General features: G+C 35.7%; 1 protein-coding gene across 1 annotated transcript; it reads left to right on the top strand.

Moving 5' to 3' along the window:
• Positions 1 to 22,898, top strand: LOC113225955 (N-acetylglucosamine-6-sulfatase-like). The gene is made up of 11 exons (XM_026458441.1): positions 1 to 103; positions 6,797 to 7,030; positions 7,107 to 7,166; positions 8,457 to 8,657; positions 13,272 to 13,424; positions 15,787 to 15,954; positions 16,640 to 16,841; positions 17,592 to 17,744; positions 19,353 to 19,513; positions 20,339 to 20,455; positions 22,220 to 22,898. Exons 2-11 carry the CDS (start codon positions 6,923 to 6,925, stop codon positions 22,403 to 22,405), a joined length of 1,509 nt encoding a protein of 502 aa, XP_026314226.1. The 5' UTR covers positions 1 to 103; positions 6,797 to 6,922; the 3' UTR covers positions 22,406 to 22,898.
• The last annotated feature ends 138 nt before the right edge of the window (positions 22,899 to 23,036 follow it).

The raw sequence follows: 23,036 nt of genomic DNA, 5'->3' as shown, positions 1-23,036 counted from the left end.
TCACGTTATTTGCGTATTACTGCTGTATTTTTGTGTATTTTATAATGGGCAAAAAGGGTGCTGTAGCGTTCATTAAAGATTTCTACTATGACCCTTTCAAATGGTAAGTAAATGTTAACCTCAAAGGTAATTTTAGTTTTTATACGAATTGATTTTTTGTTTAAGTATGTTACGCTTTGATACTCTTAATTATTTGTTACCTTTTCACCGATGGCTCTATAGCCAATGCTCAATAAATAAATAAAAATTAGTGAACCTGTACTGAGTGCGTGTAGTTTGTCTTTTGATATAAACCGCGAAAATATTTCATATTTGGGCACATTTCATTGATAGCTACGTGTTCCGCATTGCAAAAAACGTTTTGAGTGTATATATGACGTAACGTATTGTTGCACTAAATAAACATGCAACTACAAAACAATTGCTCACGATTGTGTCGAGAAAATTATATGAAATTCGGTAGGACTTTAGAATAGCTGACGTCGTATTAGGGGGGTTCGGGGTGAAATAAGTTGAGGGACCGCCCTCTGAAGTTTGTCACCATATACATTTTTGAAAAAAGTAACTTCAAAATCATATGTTTTAACATAAGTGCAGACTCAACTATAGTTGATTTGAGAATTGAAATTTTTTTTTTTTTTTTTATACATGACAGGCAAATGACTCCACTCCACCTGATGTTAAGTGGAAAGTGGTATCCAAACGCGAAGGAACCTAGTGCAGCGATGAAACCCTCACTGCACTAGCCACCTCCACCCTGCCATAATATAGTGAATAGACTATATAGTTACTAGTGTAATCCTAAAATATTAACTTTAAGAAACATGTAGTTTTGATAATAGAAATTATTAAAATATTCGAAAATCGCGCGCGGCTTGGGCATTAATAATTATTGAGATCACCAAATCATATATTTGCACGTTATGAACACAGGGGACTTCTAGTATCCAGAAAAGTTTCCAAAGTCTAAGTCTGCAAAGGTTACGCTTCGCGTAGTGACCACTTTGGACTTATTGAACGCCTTGGAGTTATTGAACAGATTCGTTTTTTCTGCCCAGAAATTTCTGCATTTATTTCAACATTTTAAAGCTGATGTCCTTGTAGCTAAAGCTCAATTAAAAAATAGTAAAAAAATTAGCAAGGAATGCAATTAGTTTTGTAAACTAAAAAGCTTTTTAAATTTTTATTGATTGATATTCAATAAAAATTCCGAGAGAAGAGAAGATCCGGCCGGATCAAAGGAATTTTTCTGAGTGTTCGATCTTTATATTAATAATTATAACAAACTATTAAAGTAATTTCACAAAAAATAATTGAATATCAATTCAGTAAGAATTTAAAATACAGCTCTCGCCAGGACTGGTAGCTGTAAAGGTACTAACTGGGTGATAAATCTTTCATAGATTTCTCATAGATGGCGCTACGACTAAAAAGTCATTGAAAAACCAAATAGAAAGACACGAGGCAAGCATATAGAAAAATTCATCGAATTTTTCTATATGCTTGCCTCGTGTCTTTGTCGTCGTGAGTCCGCTGGTTCGTTCCGTGGCTTAGTTGGTATAGCGTCTGGCACAGTAAGCTAGAAGACGTCAGTTATTAAGTACCATTAACCATATTTAAAAGTAAGATTTAAGTTTATTAACTAAAATTTTAAATTTTATTTTTCGATAAGGTTTCAAAATCAGTATATTAATTATAATAATTGTGTTAAAAGAGAAATAAAAAATTATCATAAAATAACAAAATTTGTGGAATAACCAAATCCAATAATAAACTTGCCAGTGTCAGTGACAATTTGAGCATTAACTAGTAATGTACCTTTTTTGCCTTAGATTTCACTAGTTTCAAAAATTATGTTAGTTAAACCTTTTGGGCCAGCGAAAATGACACCGCGGTTCAAAAAAATAAATTACACATTTTTTTTGTTTTAATTGTATGACTAGAATACGTACAATAAATCAAATCATTAAACATAAATGAGATTTTTCGGATATTGTACAATTATTGTACTTTTGTCTTCATTAACGCAGCCTTGGTGCTGTCGTCTATAATGAAGCATTTTTTTCTATAACGTTAGCAACAATTTTCGCGGTTATTTGTGCGTCTTTCTAAAAAAGTTATTACTGTCGAAGAAAATACAATTTACGAATTTTAAATCAGTGATATGTGATTGCATGGAAGTATATATGGTAAGGAGTTACTAAAGTTTCAATAAATACTAATTTCAAATCTCATCCATCACAATAAAACATATATATTTTTATTTTAACCAATAAATATGCAATCTCTAATAGATTTGCTTTTGTAAAAGTATCAATTATGCTAAGGGTCATTATTTTGGCTTGGTGGCATTGTGTACGTAAATATGAATGTAAATATTAAGATTTCAAAAGTGTGTCCCACCCGTCACAGTGATGGGTGGGACACACTTCTAAACGTTTTTACTTTGATTAAGTGTTTGTATTTTCATGGATTTGAATTTTTACGATGTTTACTAGGTGTAATAGTTGCTTTAATTTCAGAGTTTAACATTTGATGTGTTAAATTGTGACAATTGGGACACCATTTTGCAACAGGTGGGACAAGTTACATTTGAATATGTAGAATTTAAAAAAATACAGTTTGTATGTAGATCCGTCATTTGTACGCAATTTTTTTATAATTCTTCTCATAATTAAGACATTTTAACACATAAAAAAGACAATTAAAAAGTGACAACATTTTTCCTGATGATTTTGAATATCAGGAAATTCATGAAAAGTCTGTCTCCACTAGTTTTAACTCTATATTCGAGCAAAACTGGTAAAATTTGATATATTTTGATGTGATACACAATCTTCAAGGATGCGGCAGGATTTTTCAAATTTATTGACGCATTTTACTTGTGACTTTGATTTCATGTCGTCATAGATAGTGTTTCTAGAAAAATAATAGGATTACTTTATCAGTTCTTTAATTCTGTTTTTTTATATTAAAATATCTTAATAAGATAAAAATTATAAAATATTTTTTTGCTAACGATGGGTCTCATATTAAACTCGTCCCACCCGTCACAAAATCATGTCCCACCCATCACAACTTAACAATTTAATTTCCTTAAAATTTATCAAAGTTATTAATTAAGTGTATATATAAAATAGAACTTTAACATTCAAGTTATCTCATATGAAAAACTTGCTGAACAAAATATTAGTAGTTTGTCTTGATCTTGGCAATGAAGTCATCAACTCAAACAGGCGGGTGTCGTGAGTGTCACACTTATTGAAAATTAAAAGTTTTGAGTATGAATAATGTCATAAGTTTATGTAAATAAATAGTCGCAGTTGAATTGTATACCTGGCTTCATGATATTTTCATTTACAGTCTAATTAACCAATGGTTAGGGAGAAATTACTTAAAGTTCAAGAAAAAAGGAATCAAAATGTCCCACCTGTCACTTCAGAATAGCCCTTTTATACATCCCATCGTCAGTGGTAGTAGGTAGTGATTTATCAGCAATAGTTAATTGTGTAGGGATGACACTAGAATAAACATTATCTCGGAATTGCCATATTTCATAATTATCAGTTAATTATGAAATATGGCAATTCCACCAAGATGCCCTTAGATATCTCCTATACTTTTGAATGGTCAATATAAGCTGCCTTGTTTTTATGAGTGAATAGTACGAATTTGACGGACTATTCAACTTACAGGCTTTATCAAGATTGATATAAGTGCTTATAGCAGGTTCTGAGCCACGGCTGACTGTTTGTTTGAAAACACAAATATATGCAATTTAGATGAAAAAATATTCATTTCCACTGTGTATCAATCGCAAAAACCTAAGAACTCACTATTATATGAATCATATTTCATTTTCTTTTATTATTTATTAAACTAAAGTTTTCTGACATCAAACATACTTAAACAAAAAAAAACTGACAGTTGAACTTATCTTGTTCATTGAACCTGTTTATCTAGTGTTATTTAACTACAGCTATATTTAACTAAAATAAGTTTTGATATTAATAAGAATCAAAACACAACAAGTAAACATTGAACACAAAACATAACAATAACATCCAACCATACTGTGTCTTTACTATGATTAATGTATTATAAATACAGGAAGAATAAATTTGAAATTAATAACGCAAGATATGCAACTTGTCGGAGTGTTTCTGTGGTTTTTTTTTTTTTGGCAAACATAAAATTGGTTTATTGTTGTTCTTTTTTATGGTTATCGTCTTTTTCTTGGACACTGCGTACACCATTACTATTAATACCAAAAACACATTACGTTACGAAGTGTCAGAAAAAAAATAAAACAAGTTGTTTGTTTTAATAAAATGTAATAGTTACCACTTTAAAGAAATTTAAGTTGTTATACATAACCATAAATTGTAAATAGTAAAATTTAAAACCGAAATTTTTAGTTAGGTGCCTGTCAAAATACCTCTTACTAAAATTGTACCGTTGGTATGCCACATCTACTATTACAATATAATACTATTCATTTGTTTTTGTTATATTGTAGTAATTATATGCATGCAACCTCTCTGAATTGAATTAAATTAAATGTAATATATTGCAATGCCCTTAACAGGATTCATGTACTGTCTCTGCAATATTTTTAAGATCAATTTAACGCAAATTGTACATGTATAGCAATAAATAAATAAAGGACGGGCAAAGGGTGCATGTGACAGCCTTGATCAGTAAAAAAGTCGGTCTGTCACAATTTTAACTTTTTTATATGTGGAAAGGTATGAAGTTACCACAATAGAAAAGTAGATATTTTTTTAATTTCATTTCTTTAAACACCATTTTCTCGGTTTTGAGTGTTTGTCACAAACGCCCTTTCGACTAACGGCGGCAGTCATGTGATCATAGGTCCAAACCCCAAGAAAATTATAAATTATAAAAATAATATGAACTACATAAAAATAAAAAATAAATTAAGTCATAATTATTAATACAAAGATCGAACATTCAGAAAAAACACTCAAAAAAAATTCCTTCGATCCGGTCGGATTCGAACCGACGTCTTCTTGCATACCGTACCAACTAAGCCACGGAACGAACCAACGGACCTCACGAATTTTTCTATGTGCTTGCGTCGTGTCTTTGTACTTGGTCTTTCAACGACTTTTTAGTCGTAGCGCCATCTATGAGAAATCTATTGCAGATTTATCACCCAGTTAGTACCTTTACAGCTACCAGTCCTGGCAAGAGATGTCGCTATTCATTGTATTAATTAAATTTTTATTGAATTGATATTCAATTATTTTTTGTGAAATTACTCCACTAGTTTGTTATAATTATTAATACAAAGATCGAACACTCAGAAAAAATCCCTTCGATCCGGTCGGATTCGAATAAAAAGGTTATCGACTTGTCATTCGTAAAATGATTCATGATCATCAACACATTATACGTTTTACTGCTGGTTACGGATCTATTCCTGGGTGCGGGGCGAAATGGAGTATCCATTGGTTGGCTGAAACCTGGACTTTGTATTATTCGCTTACAATACATAATTATTATAAAATTAAATTCTAGCGTGACATTTGTAAATAACAAAAATTCAAGGAATGTTTTTTCCCATTATATTATTCTATGCAACTCTGAATCATATTCACGACAGAGGAGTAAAGTATATTCATTTTTAGCGACATATTAATTTTTTTAACGAGATTGTCACTTCTCTTGATTCTGAAATACCAAACTAACTTTCTATAAATAACTTTCTTCGCACAATGATCAATTAATGTCATCAGATATTCATGTCAACAAAACATCACCCTATTGTAGCATTTCACGGACATATCGGCTTACTGTTTAGTAAACCTCTATAAATATTTCCATTTAAGTTGACACGTAGGGTTGCCTATCACTCGTCTAGTAGATGGAGCAATGGAATAGAAACATAATAAAAATATTATTGCATATTTTACTCAATCACATACTAGATAAAATATAGGGAAATATATAACTATAACATGTAACTACGTACGTACAAATCTCAAACTAAATTTGTTCCTTTTTTAACGCGTCACTCGCCTTTTTCAACCCGTCACGAGACACCATGTTCCTCCAAGACGCATGACGCGCGGTTCCACCCATCATTTATACAAAAAATTAAAAAACCGAAATAATAATAATAATAAATAAAAACCGTTAATGACACCGAGTATCCTTAGGACTCGTGACAGGTGAAAACATTTAAGATACAATTTCCAACAAAGAATTTTGACACTGTAAACTTTGACTATGACATAGTGCTGTTCTCACAACGCGTACGTATTTTTACGGTAATTAGTTGCTTTATTTCTTCAACATACTGTATTCTATATAGATTTTTGTTTGATTTAAGAGCTCTGACTAATTCATATTAACTAAATTTATTTAAGTAATTGTTATTACACATAGGAAATGAAACTATTTTTCCGGATTTAACCCCTAGCCCTTTACAATCAACCGTGACCATGGGCCCGAAACGTTGGTTTGTTTGAAAAAACAAATATATGCTATTTAAATCCGGAAAAATAGTTTCATTTCCTATGTGTAACAATCGCGAAAACCTAAGGACTCGAATTGTTATTACAATAAAGTAAAATTATATTACTTTATTACCGTTAGTTCCTACTAACGGTAACGCCGTATACGTCACAGTAGACGCATACGTCGTCGGTTCATTGCTAACGCGTCATATCACTTTCTAAGCTTTAATGTATCTGGGACTTCTATTCTACTTTTTCATTCATAAAAAGAGGTGGCAACCATAGGTGATACTGACTTTTTTATCTTTCAGGTCAGTCGTAAAGAGCGTCAGCTTTTTTGCAGTCGGAGTGATCATCGCGAGTGAGTGCTCCGGTCTAGAGCTAATGCCGGCTGTTCCACAATAAATAGATAATATTTCTAAACAATATTCAACAAAATGTTAACTTATTTGCTTGTATTTTCGTTCTTTGGTGCTGTGTATTCAAATAGACCTAATTTCGTTGTGTTCTTAACCGATGATCAAGATTCAGTGCTCGGTGGTATGGTTAGTATGAGAATGAGTGAAAATAAAGTAGTTTAGTGGAATCTGTTGTTTTATTTTATCAATATTTTCGTTTCAGACACCGATGGCGAATGTGCAAAAGTTTATCGGTAACGAAGGAGTCACATTTACTAACTCGGTAAGTGTATAAATACTGTATTTAATAGGAAATTAAACTATTTTCCCGGATTTAAATCGCGTATATTTGTTTTTTCAAACAAACCGACGTTTCGGGCCCTTTACAGGTGCCATGGTCACGGTTGACTGTTGGTTTGAAAAAACAAATATACGCGATTTAAATCCGGAAAAATAGTTTCATTTTCTATGTGTAACAATCGCGGATACCTAAGAACTCGATACTGTATTTAAATTTACATGTTTTAAAATAATTTGAGTGCTGACTATTGGACTTTAGAGGCACAGGAAACTTAAGATTTGATGTTTAACAGCCGGCAATGTGGCATATTTGCTGTTATTCTTCGTTAGGTAGATCTGTTTGTCGGTTTGAAAGTCCTAGAGACACGGTGACCCTAACTATAATAATAACCCACACACTCATAGCCCCGCACCAAAGAAATTCCGTATCTCGGACGCCATGGACACATACACACTTACAGATTACACCCAAACTCACGAAAGAAATAAAAGTAGGCCATACAAATATTTCTCCCGGGCTGGGAATCGAACTCAGGACATCTGCGTGGCAGACTAGAATGGGAACCATTCGGTCACGCAGGCAGTTTACAATTTTGGTACCGTAACTAGGAAGTTACCTATACCTTACATCGATACCTCCAATGAACACTAAACAGTACTTTGTAAACAGCCACTTTTATTTTCTAATATTATGCTCTCAACCACATTTATTTACTAAACCGCTCACGTTGGGAAGCGCTACTCTCGGTACGATATGGTTAGCTGACATTATAAACGCTTTGGATACTCAATCGTTTTTCGATAATACATACATAATTTATACTTCAGACAACGGATATCATATTGGTAAGTATCCATTTGTAGCGTGAAAAGATATTATCAGTAGATGAAAATGGTAACTGACGTCGTAAACGTTCTGAATACGTAGTTACTTAGTAGCGGTAGTGCTCCTTGTGAAACAGTTCGTCCTGGGAAATACTGCCACCTTACCTATTTCTGCCGCCAACAGACACATACATGAACACATTTGTGAAAAAAAAATAAAGCAACAAAAAACGAAATTCGAAATAAAAAATTCTTTTTTATTTTTTTTTAAACTAATTTTTCGAAAAATAAATTACACAAACAAAAAACAAAATAAGCACAGATCAGGTCCAAAAATTATGTTATAAGTGTTCATTGGAGGTATCGCCATAAATTGATAATGGGCGCGACAAGTTGCGGCATTAAGAAGTTAAAGTACAAATATTTTCTATACGTATCGCTTCAACAGTTCACTACTTCCCCTATCTGCTGCCCCAGTCGAGCCAGTTTTCTCACCGGCAAATACGTGCATAACCACCGAACATACAACAACAGCATCGTCGGCGGCTGCAATGGCGGCGAGTGGAGAAAAGAAGAGAACACCACTTTTACCAACATATTGCACACGAAAGGATATCGAACGTTTTACGCCGGAAAGTATTTGAATGAGGTTCGTATAAATAGGTTTCTGCTAGACGAACACAGCAATTACCTAGCTTTGACGAATTGGTTGGCCCAAGGGGCATAGGATGTTTTGGTCCCGGGTTCGATTCCCAGTTGGACTAGTCTGGGAAATGATCTTTTCTAAATTGTAATTGAATGTGTCACCACCAATTCAATTATTCAAATTAGATATTCAATATTTTTTTGTAATTAGTTATAATTATACCGGCTAGAACGTCACCCAAATCAACTAGCCAAGCAGCTCACCATGCCTGAAAGTATACGACGACTAAAAAAACCGCGTGACATCTTTGACCACGGTAGTCAGTAAAATACCTGACTACACAACCTATAGGGCAGGGCTCCACTGAGAGTAGCACCTTTTCCATTATGAACTACATACAACCCATCGTTTATAGCCAGGTAGGCTGATTACAAGATAAAATTCAAATTCAAAATATTTTATTTCGCTAATATCACAGCATAGTACACGAGCCACAAAATTGAAATGAAGTAAAAATATCATATCATATCGTTTATTGCATTATGTGGTACAGTAAGGTCTTAAAAATAATACATAACATGATCCAACATAAACCCTGTAAGGGCTCAGCAATTTGACTTACTTCACTAGGTACATTGTAAATTATTAATTATAATCGATGAATTCTTGCAAATTGTAAAAACAGTTCGATAGTAAAAAAACCTTTAACTTATTAACAAACATACGTTCCGTTTCAATATTTCGTATTATGAGGGGTATTTTATTATAAATTTTTATTGCCATATGGTGTGTGCCAGAAGATACAATGTGTAAATTTGTAAATGAACCAACCAATTTATTTCTTTTCCTTAATCTAGCTTTACAAGTATCATTACTTTCTTGTTCAAATAGATGCCTATATTTTCTTACAAACTTACAAATTTCTAATATGTATATTGAGGTAAGTGTTAAAACATTCAAACTGGTAAAGTGTGGTCTACAAGTATCTGTTCCTCTTATATTTACCAAAATTCGCATGCATTTCTTTTGCAGAACGAAGAGGTTGTTGGCGTTTGTACTATTACCCCATAAAACGACGCCATAATTTAGCCATGCATACGCATAAGCATAATATGCTGTCAAAGCGGTTTTCAAATTTGTACACTTCTTTAGTTCGAACAGAGCATACGTAAATCGTGATAGTTTTCCTGACACCTTATCTACATGATTTTTCCAATTCAGTCCTGAGTCGATTTCTATCCTAACAAACTGCACGAATCAACAGACATTACTTTACAATTTTCATATGAGAAATCGAATTTCAAGGGACGTTTTTGTCTAGGTTTTACTTGTATTAATTTAGTTTTCGTTATATTTAATTTTAAATTGTGATCTGTTAACCAGTCTATTATTTGTTTTAGGGTAATATTTAATTGTTGTTTTAATTCATCACTATCATTACCTTGAAAAAGTAAAGTAATATCGTCCGCATAAAGTATGCTCTTTGTACTTACCAGTTTTGGTAAATCGTTAATATATAACAGAAAAAGGGCACATCCCAAAACACTTCCCTGTGGTATTGAGTTTTTTACGACAAGTTTTTTTGATCTGCATATATGTAGTTAAAAATTTTTTGCACATGTCGTAGTGTTCAATATCTACAAACTGTTGCCGATTCTCTAAGTAAGATTCAAACCATTTGAGGGCTATCCCTCGTACACCTACTCCATGCAATTTTCCTAAAAGAATTGTATGAGATACTCTGTCATATGCTTTGCTCATGTCTAACAACAGTGCAACAGCATACTTCCGATTATTAATTGTATTTAATATTTCTTTGCTATACTTATAGCGTGCAAACGTAGTTGATCTGTTTTTACGAAAACCATTTTGACTGTCGTCATATATTTTAAATTTTTCGCAAAATGAATTCAAACGCTTAGCCACTGCAGCTTCAAAAATTTTTGAGAACGTAGACAGAAGAGCTATGGGGCGAAAATTATTAGGATCATTTGCAGTTCCAGATTTGGGCACGGGTTTTATAACTGTGATTTTCAACAAGTCGGGAAAGGTTGCTTCGGAAAAAGATTGATTTACTAAATGTGTTAAAGGTTCCACTAGTTCATCATTGCATTGTTTGATTAGAGTCGGGGGAAATTCATCATATCCAAAGCTTGACTTACTCTTCAAGTTTTTGCATGCTCAAGATGAGTTCATCAAAATCACTTTGAGGAATGGCCGCCCATGTGTTTTGTAACAAGTCAAAATATTGTTGTAGAGTATGTACGGTATCCATACTCGGCACAGCTCTTCTTTGAAGCATATCCCATGCGTGCTCAATTGGATTGAGGTCTGGCGATTGAGCAGGCCACGGCAGAACGTTGATACGAGCTTCGGCAAGAATGCGTGTTACGACTCTAGCCGTGTGTGGACGTGCGTTGTCATGCATTAGTTGAAATGAATCACCCAACTGGCCTCGCAAAGGGATGATAACATCTGAAACAATCCTCTCTGCGTAAACTTGAGCATTGAGGTTACCCCTGATCCAAATGAGATCGGTTCTTCCGCCGATCTAAATACCAGCCCATATCATTATTGTTCCCCCACCATATGGATGAACTTCCTGACAATATCTCAAACGTTCATGACGTCCAGATGTTCTCCAAACTCGAGTACGTCTTGTATCCGGTCTCATACCGAAGCGGGATTCATCCGAAAAGCACACATAGCGCCAGTCTTCTTCCTCCCAGTTTCTGTGTTCGCGAGCCCATCGTAAACGGGTCCTGCGATTGCAGGGTGCAATAGGTGGAACTCTGAGCGGCCTTCGGGATCGCAGACCCACTTCACGTAAACGATTTCGGATTGTTTGATCGCTTATTAGCAAGCCTGAGGAGCTGTGGAGCCTCGTATCCAACATCATGGCGGTCATGGTACGATTCCGTCGAGCAGTATTTTGGATATACCGGTCCTGTCTGCGAGTCGTGATGCGAGATCGTCCTCCATGTCGCTCGGCCACGCTGCCCGTCATGCGATAGCGCGTCCAGAGGCGACTTATGACGCTCTGTGTAGTGTTAAGAGTGAAAGCCACAGCACGTTGCCTGGAACCAGCTTCCAACATTCCGACGGCTCGCATCATCACTTCTCGGGTTAAATGATGTCGTCTCTCCATAATAATGTAAATTGTTTCGGTTCCGATGCAGATATTGTAATGATTTTGTCAAAACGCTATAACTCATTTTTATACAAAACCACATTGACAATCGATTTTCTTCTTGTTATCGAATTTTAAACAATATTCCTTATTTAAATGTTAAAACTCACTAAAAAGTATCAATAGCGATACAAAAAAGTTAATATAATTAACCCTAATTGCAGCAATACTCTTAAACGTACTTGATCCTTAGACACTTTTGATGTGTGTATTTTGTTATAATTATAATATACTAAATATATTATTAATATATATAATATATTATTAATACAAAGGTCGAACAAAAAATTCCTTCGATCCGGCCGGATTACGACCGACGTCTTCTAGCATACCGTGCCAGACGCTATATCAACTAAGCCACGGAACGAACCAGCGGACTCACGAATTTTTCTATGTGTTTGCTGTCGTGTCTTTGTATTTGGTTTTTTCAAGGACTTTTTAGCCGTAGCGCCATATATGAGAAATCTTATTTCGTCACCGAGTTATATACCTTTACAGCTACCGGTCCTGGCTAGAGATGTCAATTCAACAAAGATTTAAATCAAAGTATTTTACTTAGTAATGGACGGAATTGCGCCCTTATTATCTTGTTCAATTACAATTAACAAGATAATAATAAGGCACAACACACAAAAGGCACAACTGAATATTATTGTACCCTATAATTCTATTCATAAGTCAAGTATTAAAAGTAACATTTAAATTAATTATTCCCTTTAAATGCAGTTGCAATTATTTTTCTCTATTTATTTATGTAATTTTAAAAACATTTGGTTAAAATGCAGTGAAAGTTTTGTGTATAAAAAAATCGACCTCAAAAGATTTTGAATGATTCATCCCCTAGTTTGTCACCCTTAGATGTGGAATATTTTCTTCAAATTTAAATGGGACCAATACTGAAGTGCCCTCTTTCCAACAAAAAAAGAATCGTCAAAATCGGTTTACAAATTTACCGGAGTTATCGCGTAATATCTTAGAGGATGGAAAAAGCATAATATACATACAAAAAAAAAAAGAAAAAACATACAGTGGAGTTGATGTTTTTTTTAATGTATTTTTTTTTAATTTCATTTAATGTATTGTACTTTATGTTTTATTTCATTTCATTTTTGTGACTCGTGTACTATGCTGTGATATTGGCGAAATAAAATAATTTGAATTTGAATTGAGAACCTCCTCCTTTTTTGAAGTCGGTTAATAAAATATGTCTTATGTACATATTTATAACAAATAAGCTACTCAATATTAAATGTATATTTTAACTATTTAACAGAAAAACCTTAAAAACAATATTTGCGAATTAAACTTTGCTCCTTGTACTACCTTTCTTTCTTTCGATAGCAGTATACAGAGCTCATAAACTCGTATCTTGTCTTTGAGACGTGTGATTTTAAGTCACCTTATTATACTTTATAACTTCATTCCAGTACGGCAATATACACGCTGGTGGTGTTAGTCATGTACCACCCGGTTGGACAGAGTGGCACGGGCTGGTGGGCAACTCTGTTTACTACAATTACACGATATCCAATGATGGCGTTCCAACTTACTCCACAGATTTGTATCTTACTGATGTCATTGTAAGTATTCTAGTGCCTAAAAGCCAACTTGTTGGTTGTGAAATTTTGAATAGAAAATTAGCTACTACTGTTATGTGTCGCATATGAAATCAAATACTGTCGCAACTCAAAAATAGTGGTAATGAGAAGACACGATTTGAAAATTCGAAGAAACTATACTGAAATTATAAATGGGAATATTTTATTGGTTCCATTCAGTAATTTTTGAAGTTGCAAATATAGTGTTTGTGTTACGACAGTATTTCTTTGCATACCCGATGTATAGAAATCAAAACATAAATAACTGACAATGGTAATAACTTTACATCCAATGAACACTACGCCAACTTTGCTTTTTGGTCATTATCTGTTATTTTTGTAAACTGCTATGTTTATTTACTAATAGTATGCTCCCCGAATTTTGTGAAAAAAATAAAGACAAACAAAATTCGAAAAAAAAAACAACGAATTTTGTAAAAAAAAAAATAAAGCAACAAAAAACAAAGTAAAAACAGAACAAGTCCAAAAATTAAGATGGCGTAGTGTTCATTGGAGGTATGGCAAGGGTTTTTTTATGATATAAAGTGACGGGACGAAAAAGTCATACCGCCTGGTGGTAAGCGATACCTCTACTCAGATAAATCGCAAAGGGGTAGTGCCACTGCGCCCGCAACTTGAGACATAAACTTGATAAGTCCGATGTGCCTGTAGTTTCGCCTGCACCATTAAGCTGCTGCTTGACGGCAGAAATAGGTAAGGTGACGTTACTTCTCTGGACAAACCCTTTCACAAGGAGCTGTACTGCATACTAACTATCGAAATACTTGGAAGTGTACATTTTAAAAAGATTTTTTTATAATACCAATTGACGGAACGAACAAATTTACTTAATAATACGCCTGGTGGTAAGCGATACATTGTCACTATCCGTAACAGTTACATTGCCACTTAGAACCTTAAACCACAAAGATCTTAGAAGCACTGCCACTGCGCTCGTCCCCCTGAGACATAAGTTAAATGTTCACATTACTGCTTGGCGGCAGAAATAGGTAAGGTGGCAGTATTTCCCTGGACCAACTCTTTCACAAGGAGCTCTAGAGCTCCTTGTGAATCTAGCACTAACTAGTAGCACTAGTGCTACTAAAATGTTTAGCTTGATATGCTGCCACATGCACATGCAGTAGATAGTTTTCGTGTACTTTTTATTATCTGCGCGTCAGACGTGCTAAATTGTCCTTAATTGTTTAAACAATAAATTATTCGACACATTATTATTTTCCTTAAAGAAGCCGTGGTAGCCTAAGCGCCCAGACACACGAGGAGAAAGTTTTCGCGCGGCCGCCGCTCGGTCGAAGAGCGGACTCCGCTCGGCGACAGCGTAGACAAAAGACAAGCTAGTGCCTTCCAGCTAAAAGCTAAATAAATAGAGCGTATTTTGCCATGACAGTTCGGTCTCTAAACACGTGCACGCGGTCGCTAGGCGGCGACCGCTTGCCCTAAGGGCGCATTTATTCGACACGAATTTCATCGCGCTCACCCCGCGCCGCCGCCGCGCGGTCACCGAGCGGAGTCCGGGTTGCCGCCGCGCAGCGACCGCGTGCGTCTAACTGTCATGGCAAAATAGGCTCTATTTGTTTAGCCTTTGCGTTTTAATAAGGCCTGGCTTAAATTTGGTCTACGCGGCGGCCGCGCTGTAATTTTATTGAGAGGAATTTAAATGTTGTTGCATAATAAATAGAATTCAGATTCGGCATAAATGTACATGGAGGCGTGGTAACTGGGCAAACGCCACGCGGCGGCCGTGCGAAAACTTTCGTCTCGTATAATTGGGCGCTCAGAGTGCAGGCGCGGCGCGTATGCGGGCGCACGGGACTTGGCGTCGTCTCTTTCACAGTGCCGAATCGGCTACGAGCGGATAGATCTACATGTCGAAATCGCAAACAGTCGCTAGACGCTAGACCAAGTACTATGAAAGGTACGGGTGGAGCGAGCCAATATTTACCCGCGCGGCGCTCGCGGCCACTCCGGCCACACAACGCGACGAGCGTCTACGTACATTTGGTTAACACGCACCCGCGCTTAAACTGCTCTGAATAAGACTAAAGGCTTGACCTACCGCCCTTCAAGCAGAGGCCGTGGGATCCGAGCTACTTCTGAAGTTCTGGGGATTTACGTGCGAAATTTAATTTGAAATTTACCTTCACCGAAAAGGTGACGGAAAACATCGTCGAAGAAGGTTTACAATCCTCGGAAAACGTGTGAAGTCCCCAACCCGCGCTGAGCCAGAGTGTCGGTCTATGGCCAAAACCCTCGTCTGGGAGGAGACCCGTACCCAGCATTGGGACGTATAAATGGTTGATGATTATTATTATTTACCTTGTAGCGAAACCTCGGCATAAGCTACATAGAAAATCAAACCGATTCAACACCATTCCTGATGGTCCTAGCGCCTCCTGCCCCCCACCAACCGTTCACACCCGCCCCGCGCCATTTCGGCCGCTTCAGCAACATCACCGCTGTCAGACATCCTAATTTCAATATTGCTGTTAATGTAAGTACTTTATGGAATACAATAATACTTCACAATTGTAGTAGATCTATATTTTAAGCTAACCAATTTGTTCAAATGGCCTTTGATCAAATCGGATAATGCTTTTTCAACGTAGAGACTTCCTGAACAAAAATGGTAAATGAAATCATATTTGAATAGAAATTTTCAGCTATAAACGCAAGTAAACGCAGATACCAATAGACAACGTCTTTATTCGCGATACAAACTAAAATAATAATATCAATACAGATTACTAAAAAAACCGACCTCAAAAGTCAGAGGTGGAATATTTTCTTGAAGTTTAAATGGGACCACTACTGAGGTACCCCCTTTGTAACAAAAAAAGAATCATCAAAATCGGTTCACAAATGGCCGATTTATCGCGTCACATACATACAAAAAAACATGCAAACATTTATGAACTGATTTTGATGATTCTTTTTTTTGTTGGAAAGAGTGTAACCTCAGTGTTAGTTCCATTGAAATTTGAAGAAAATATACCACCTCCAGGGGTAGTATATCAGGGGATGAATCTGGTTTATTGGATTTCAACCACTTTCCATTAACCGTTTTCAATAAAACTTGGTAAATAGGTGTAATTCCACAAATTTTTTTAATTGGTTTGTATATTTTTTTTATAAAAAGGTATAATTATTTGATGCCATTCTCGCCTTTCTTCTTTCAGGACAAACACTGGCTGATGTCAATGCCACCATCACCACTTCCAGAAACAATGATGCCAGAATTAGACAGAGTATATCGCTCACGATGGGAAACGCTACTCTCGGTAGACGATATGGTAGCTGATATTATAAATGCTTTGGATACGCAATCGCTACTCGATAATACTTACATAATTTATACTTCGGACAACGGATATCATATTGGTATGTATCCATTTGTAGCGTGAAAAGATATTATCAGTAGATGAAAATGGTAACTGACGTCGTAAACGTTCTGGATACGCAGTTACTTAGTTTAGTAGCAGTAGAGCTCCTTGTGAAAGAGTTCCTGCGCGTAAACTCCGATTTGGGAACATTTCAATAGTTCGTCTCACACTATCACCACTTATTGCGTAAAGTCGCACCATCTCAGTCAAATATCTATTTTGCGCAAGCGAGCGGAAGTACAAATAATTTACGTATCTTTACAAATAATTTACGTATCTTCGCCCAAGTTAGTCTAAGGTCGCGCGTGCCGCTATGCGCCCGCGCCCCCACCCCCGACCTGTGCTTTGATTTTCGCCGCCGTGCCGCAGCTCGCCGTTACGTCGGAACAATAATAGTGATGTGCATAGATTGCGATAACTAATGTTGTTCACAAGTAGTAGTCGATAAAAAAAAGAAATATTTTTTTGTAAAGTTTAAGTTCATTACTTTATTAGGTTGATAGGGAGGATCACTATAAGCAAAACTTATGTAAAAAGATATGGTCCATGCTAATGGTGAAAGTGTAAAGTCCCCAACCCACATTGAGCTAACTCTCTTAGTAGACTCGTGCGTACCAGTAGGGCCTATAATGGCTTAATGATGATGATTATTGATTGTAGAAGCACAGCAATGGTTATTTACCAGATGGACAAATGGGCCCAAATATAAATTGGGCCACAATCAATTATTTATTATAAATTATTACAGGTCAATTCTCCCAAGTGTATGACAAGCGTCAGCCATATGAAACTGATATAAGAGTACCTCTACTCATGCGAGGACCTAAAATCATAAGAAACACTACAAATGAGCAACCAACCTTAAATATCGACTTAGCGCCAACTATATTGGAACTCGCAGGTTAGTGGCATTTTCAGTGTTTTTTGTAATTTGCAACTTCATAAGGCATAGGTAATAATAGAATCTTACGTACTTTTGAATATCAAAATTGTAACCACTTAGGAAAACCCGTTATAGTTGGGGGTTTTTGCAGTTGGAATCAGAGGCGGCTCGTCACAAGGAGCGCTAGCGCAGTGAACTCTCACTCTTATCCAATCCACCAAAATAAAATCATTAATTCAGCTTTCATATTATATTAGTAGCCGTATTTTTTTTATTTATGAACGACAAACATACAATTACATTGTCATCTTTCTCTTTAATACAGTATCGCATTATTAACCTTTGAGTGGAGTGCTCCGCGATGCGCTCCTATGAACCGAAATTGTCTACAAAGTTCAGTACTGAATTCAATGAGTGCGAAAGAGAAATATTTTACGGCGCGACACGTGAAACAAAAGATTAGTATGAGAAATTTACAAAAAAATTAGCAAGATTTGAGCGGCGCAACGTTGCCGTGCCGTGCATGCCCAATACGGCGACTAATAAGGTGCAGAAACGCACTCCGCCTCCGCGCGCATTTTGTTGCAAAATTTCAGTCGTTGTTAAGAAGCGTAGTGTTGTTTAGTGTCATTGTTTAAAATAGAATTGAGTGGATATGTGAGCTCCATTTTTTATTTCAAATATGCAATAGGTAAGTGAACTCCCACCGAAATATGCCACGAGCCGCCTCTGGTTGGAATGCATCCCGTGATTACACCCTAATGAAGTCACCATAGTTATCGACACGGAAACGTATTAAGCCGGTCAAAAAAAACCTTATGTCCTTCTAATAAGGGCGAAAAAGTTATGCATTTCGCTTTATTTAATTTTAAATTCGGAACTTAATCGTATATAAAACGTATTTTATTTACCTCGACGATTTGTTAGCACCCGCCTCTCCAGAGACCATGGACTTTGCGTAAATACGTCCGAAACGTTGAGGTATTAAGAGTGTATAAAACCTTAAAATGACTTTGGTAGATTCCGCATAAGAGTGAAAGTGTTGAATCAATTACTTTGGAAAAAATGTATAGTAAAATTAAGGATTACTATATGGTGTGAAAACACGATTTCCTAAAAATGCTCACTATAAAAAAATTACCTCGAAATTTTACAAGAAAACCGCTGTATTTAATAGGTACTTTACATACATTAATGATTTTTTTATATCAACTCAACTTAATAAAACACGTATATTATACGATATACATTTTTCAAATGGCTTTAATTTCGTTTGTAAAAAAGTTAAGGGAAAATTTTAATTCGCGCTGAAGTAGTATCGAATTTACAATCAAATAATGTGTGAAAATCGTGAAAGTTTAAATCAGTGTATCGTTCGTTTCGCGTCGGTAACCCGATTTAAAGCTCCGAGTGAAGCTGCAACTGTTTTGGACAGACGTGTTGCTTACCACCACGCGCACGACTTGTTCGTCACTTGGACTTGGACGAAGAGATGGCCAAATCTAGGTCTACAGATATTTCGGTCAGGTTATATAAAGTTGTTTTTATCATAAGTACGACCAGTAGCTGAAATGTGTTTGTGTCGCAGCCTGTATAAAATGTGTCCATCGGTTATGCCCAACACAGGTGTTGTCGTACCCGAAACAATGGACGGGCGTCCTATAGTCCTCAACAACGGAAACAATGAAATCCAAGAGAGGACCATGTTGATCGAGTACCGTGGCGAGGGTAAAGACGGCACAGTCGATAAGAGATGTGCCTGGTATTACGATCGCGATAATTTGGCTGTAAGTACTGTTAACATAGAGACCATAAAGCTAAGAACTCACGAAGTAGTTTTCACCTGCGCCCGCTGTAGTTGCGGGACCGCGGCTTTCCTAGAATATGTATGTAAAATTTAGTAGCACACTTTACACAACGCGTTTAATGTCGTGGTTCCGATACTAGTAGAACCGCACGGGACGCGGTCACTCGCGGGCTTGGAGGCCCGGCGCCCGCGCAATCTGCAATCGATTCGCCGGCGTGCTTCATGTTTTTTTAACTCATTAATAAGAACAACGAATAATCCGTAACAATTTTTTTTGCTGATACACTCAGAATCTTTTAATCTTTCATTCTTGGACAAAGTAAGTATAACGCGTTAGCTCATTTCTTGTGTGTACCCAGACGACGTCTGGGACTTAACTAGATACGAGTTAAAAAAAAACAGATTTTGGGGATTCCCACAGCTACAGTATCGTAATTTGAACGTTACGCAATTGACTAATTGCGTAACGTTCGAAAAAAGAATTGAATAAAGTTTTATGTTGATGTGTGTTGATGTGCAATTTCATTTCAAAAACTCCCTTCCAAAGCTCGGTCGGTACTGGAAATTCTAAGAAAATATTATTTCGACCATTAAACGTGTTACGGAAGTTAAAAAAAATTATGAACATATATAACGAACATTTAATATTTCAGATTACTACACTCGAATGTTAAATAATACTTTATGATAATATTCTACAATATTTAACAAATAGAAATTGCCAGCGAAAAAAAATTACCTGAAAATTACCCGTTTATAAAATACTTAGTTGATAGTCTCTGTTAACTAGTACCTTAATTTCCAGCAATGTCACGTAGACTACGAGTGCAAATGCCAAGATTCACACAACAACACCTACGCGTGCTTACGACACCTGACCACACGGGTTAATATGAAGTACTGCTTCTTCTCTGATAACGACGTAAGTATAGTGTTATTTTGAATTGAAACTTTAATTCCACGTTCCTGTTGAAGTTGTGAGATGAGAGATGATGTACCCTGTAAGACATTGATAACGATTCTCTAAACGCAAACTTAATTTTAATAAAAACATTATTTATTAGTAAGAAAAGGACAGATTTCATTTCGAGAGCTTTTGTAAATTTACTCATGATACAAATAAGTAATATATAGCGTCGACCAATTGGACAACTCTCTAAATCATTCCTAAAGGCACGTCCCCATTATGTCGTACCTAACGTTTTATTTATCGTTGGACGACTGTCGCGTCTAGCCTGTACCCATATCACGACTATCTATCGTGACTATGTCGTAGACGTTTATTTTATCGTTGAACGACTGTCGTGACGACAATTTATCGGTTCACGGCAGCCGCCTTGTCGTTTGCACGACAGAAACGTTTTAAGCTACGATTATATATCACGTTTTTATCGTGACGTTTTATTTATCATTATTAGTCACGTCAAGACTGTCGTAACGCCAAAAAAGTCATGAACGACAGTTAATCGTGTTTTGCTATAAGTGAACAACTTCATTTAAATATATAAGCCACGACAAATATTTTATATGGTCGCTATACGGACCTATTACTACTGAACGCTATACAAACCAGTCACTTCATGGAAACGGTTACCATCGCGCTACCAAAATTATCTACTTTTTATTGTTTACAAACCTGTAAACAGACGCCACTTTTGTTTCATGGAAAACGGTTACCTATGAACATTAAAGACATGCCTGACAGGGCTATAACATTAATCATGCTTTTTTTTTCAAATTAATGAATAAAATATATATATATAGATATAGAGTGTTGAATAACAAAACTAGTTGCTAGGCAACCAGTGAAAATAATTTAGGCTGGCTTTGCCTATGGCCTGCTCGCGTTGTAAGATTGTATTTTATATTAATTTTCCGATTCAGACATTCTTAGCTAAATGTTTACGATCTCCCTATCAAACAAAAACATTAGCAACAATAAAAACATTATTATATGTGTCGACAATTTTATAAATAATTGATTACTGGTTATATTTATAAACTTCTATTGAACAAAATTCATCACAAATATTACTTGAAGATTAGTATTCATATATCACAACAGCCTAATCGAATTTCGGGGAAAAAAATTGAAATTGTGGTAACTGTGAGGCTCAAATTACACTGGCGCAGAGTCGAAGCGTCGCGTCGCGTTCTGTTTTTCAACCACAACGTACGGCGATGCGCGAAACCGCTCGACTTTAAACAAGCGTCGACGCGCGATTCTACATTTGTATAACACAAATTTGAACCTTAATGATGGGAAAATACTTCGACTCTGCGCCAGTGTGAGTTTAGCCTAAAACAATCTAAGGTGAAAACCCTAAAAATCATACTTATGTTTTTGTTAACGGCCGGCAGCGATGCAAATAACTTCAAATAGACATTGACAGATGTGACGTACCATAGACATAAAAATACGTACCGTTTTACGAAAAATGCTTAATGCGTCACAATTTAGTTTTCATCTAAATTATATTCAGTTATGCTGTAAAAAATCAGAACCTTTCGAAGCCATAAATGGGTTCATATGCGGTAAGGGGTTAACAATTGAGTTATTCTACATCGAATTTGACTAGCGTGTAACTGTTGGAAGATGAGACTTAGTACACTACAGGAAGACATACAACGCACATTGCATAGAACATATTTTTTTAGTTTGTGACCTAACTTTTCTGTCTTCCAGTTCTTCACAGAAATGTATGATTTAAACGAAGATCCGTTCGAGCTACACAACAAAGTGAACGAAGTATTCCCAGCCGTCAAACACTGGTACCAACTCATTATGGCCCATCTCTTAGGATGCAAAGGAGCGAAAGAATGCAGCAATCCCCTGCTTTATTACGAAGGAGAACTTATTAACTACGTCTAATTTTTTCAGTTAGGAGTTATGGGAACTGTATATGTTGTTTGTGATTTTTTTTAAATAGATGAATTGTAAAATACAAGCAGTATAAATACTATTAGACACTTAAAATTATTGAAGTAAAATTAAAGAATGAAATAATTTATTTCAGTCAGTGTACAGCTTTAACAGTTACATGTCCATATACATAATGTTAGTAGATGTTTACACTATGTTAGTAGAGTGCTCATTATCATGAACATAGATGGACATCCAATACAAGAATCCTGTCTGCTGCCACCTTATAAAGACTGTGTCTTGAACGTTTATAACTAATATATCTTGCGTGTTGTATAAAAGTAAGCATAACATACGTCGAAACCATTCAAATGATAGCACTTGCATCTCATTTTTAATTTCAAGTCGCATTGACTACATAAAGCACCTGTGTATTATATGAAATAAGCACAAAGTGTGTTAAAATAATTCAAGTACCTCAGTATCTTATTTTATTTATTTTTTTATTATATTATAAAGAAACTGTTCCATCTGTTTAGATATGTAGTTAGAATAACATGTTTGTCAAAATCACTTGATCCAATGTATAATTTAGTGAAAATGTTATTTAAGTTAACAACTCATGTGAACAAAAAATTTA

This window comes from Hyposmocoma kahamanoa, unplaced genomic scaffold (genome assembly GCF_003589595.1).
Source record: "Hyposmocoma kahamanoa isolate Upper Pololo Valley unplaced genomic scaffold, ASM358959v1 180, whole genome shotgun sequence".
Classification (NCBI taxonomy): domain Eukaryota; kingdom Metazoa; phylum Arthropoda; class Insecta; order Lepidoptera; family Cosmopterigidae; genus Hyposmocoma; species Hyposmocoma kahamanoa.
The sequence above is the reverse complement of the archived record's forward strand: the minus strand, read 5'-3'. Positions and strand labels throughout refer to the sequence as shown.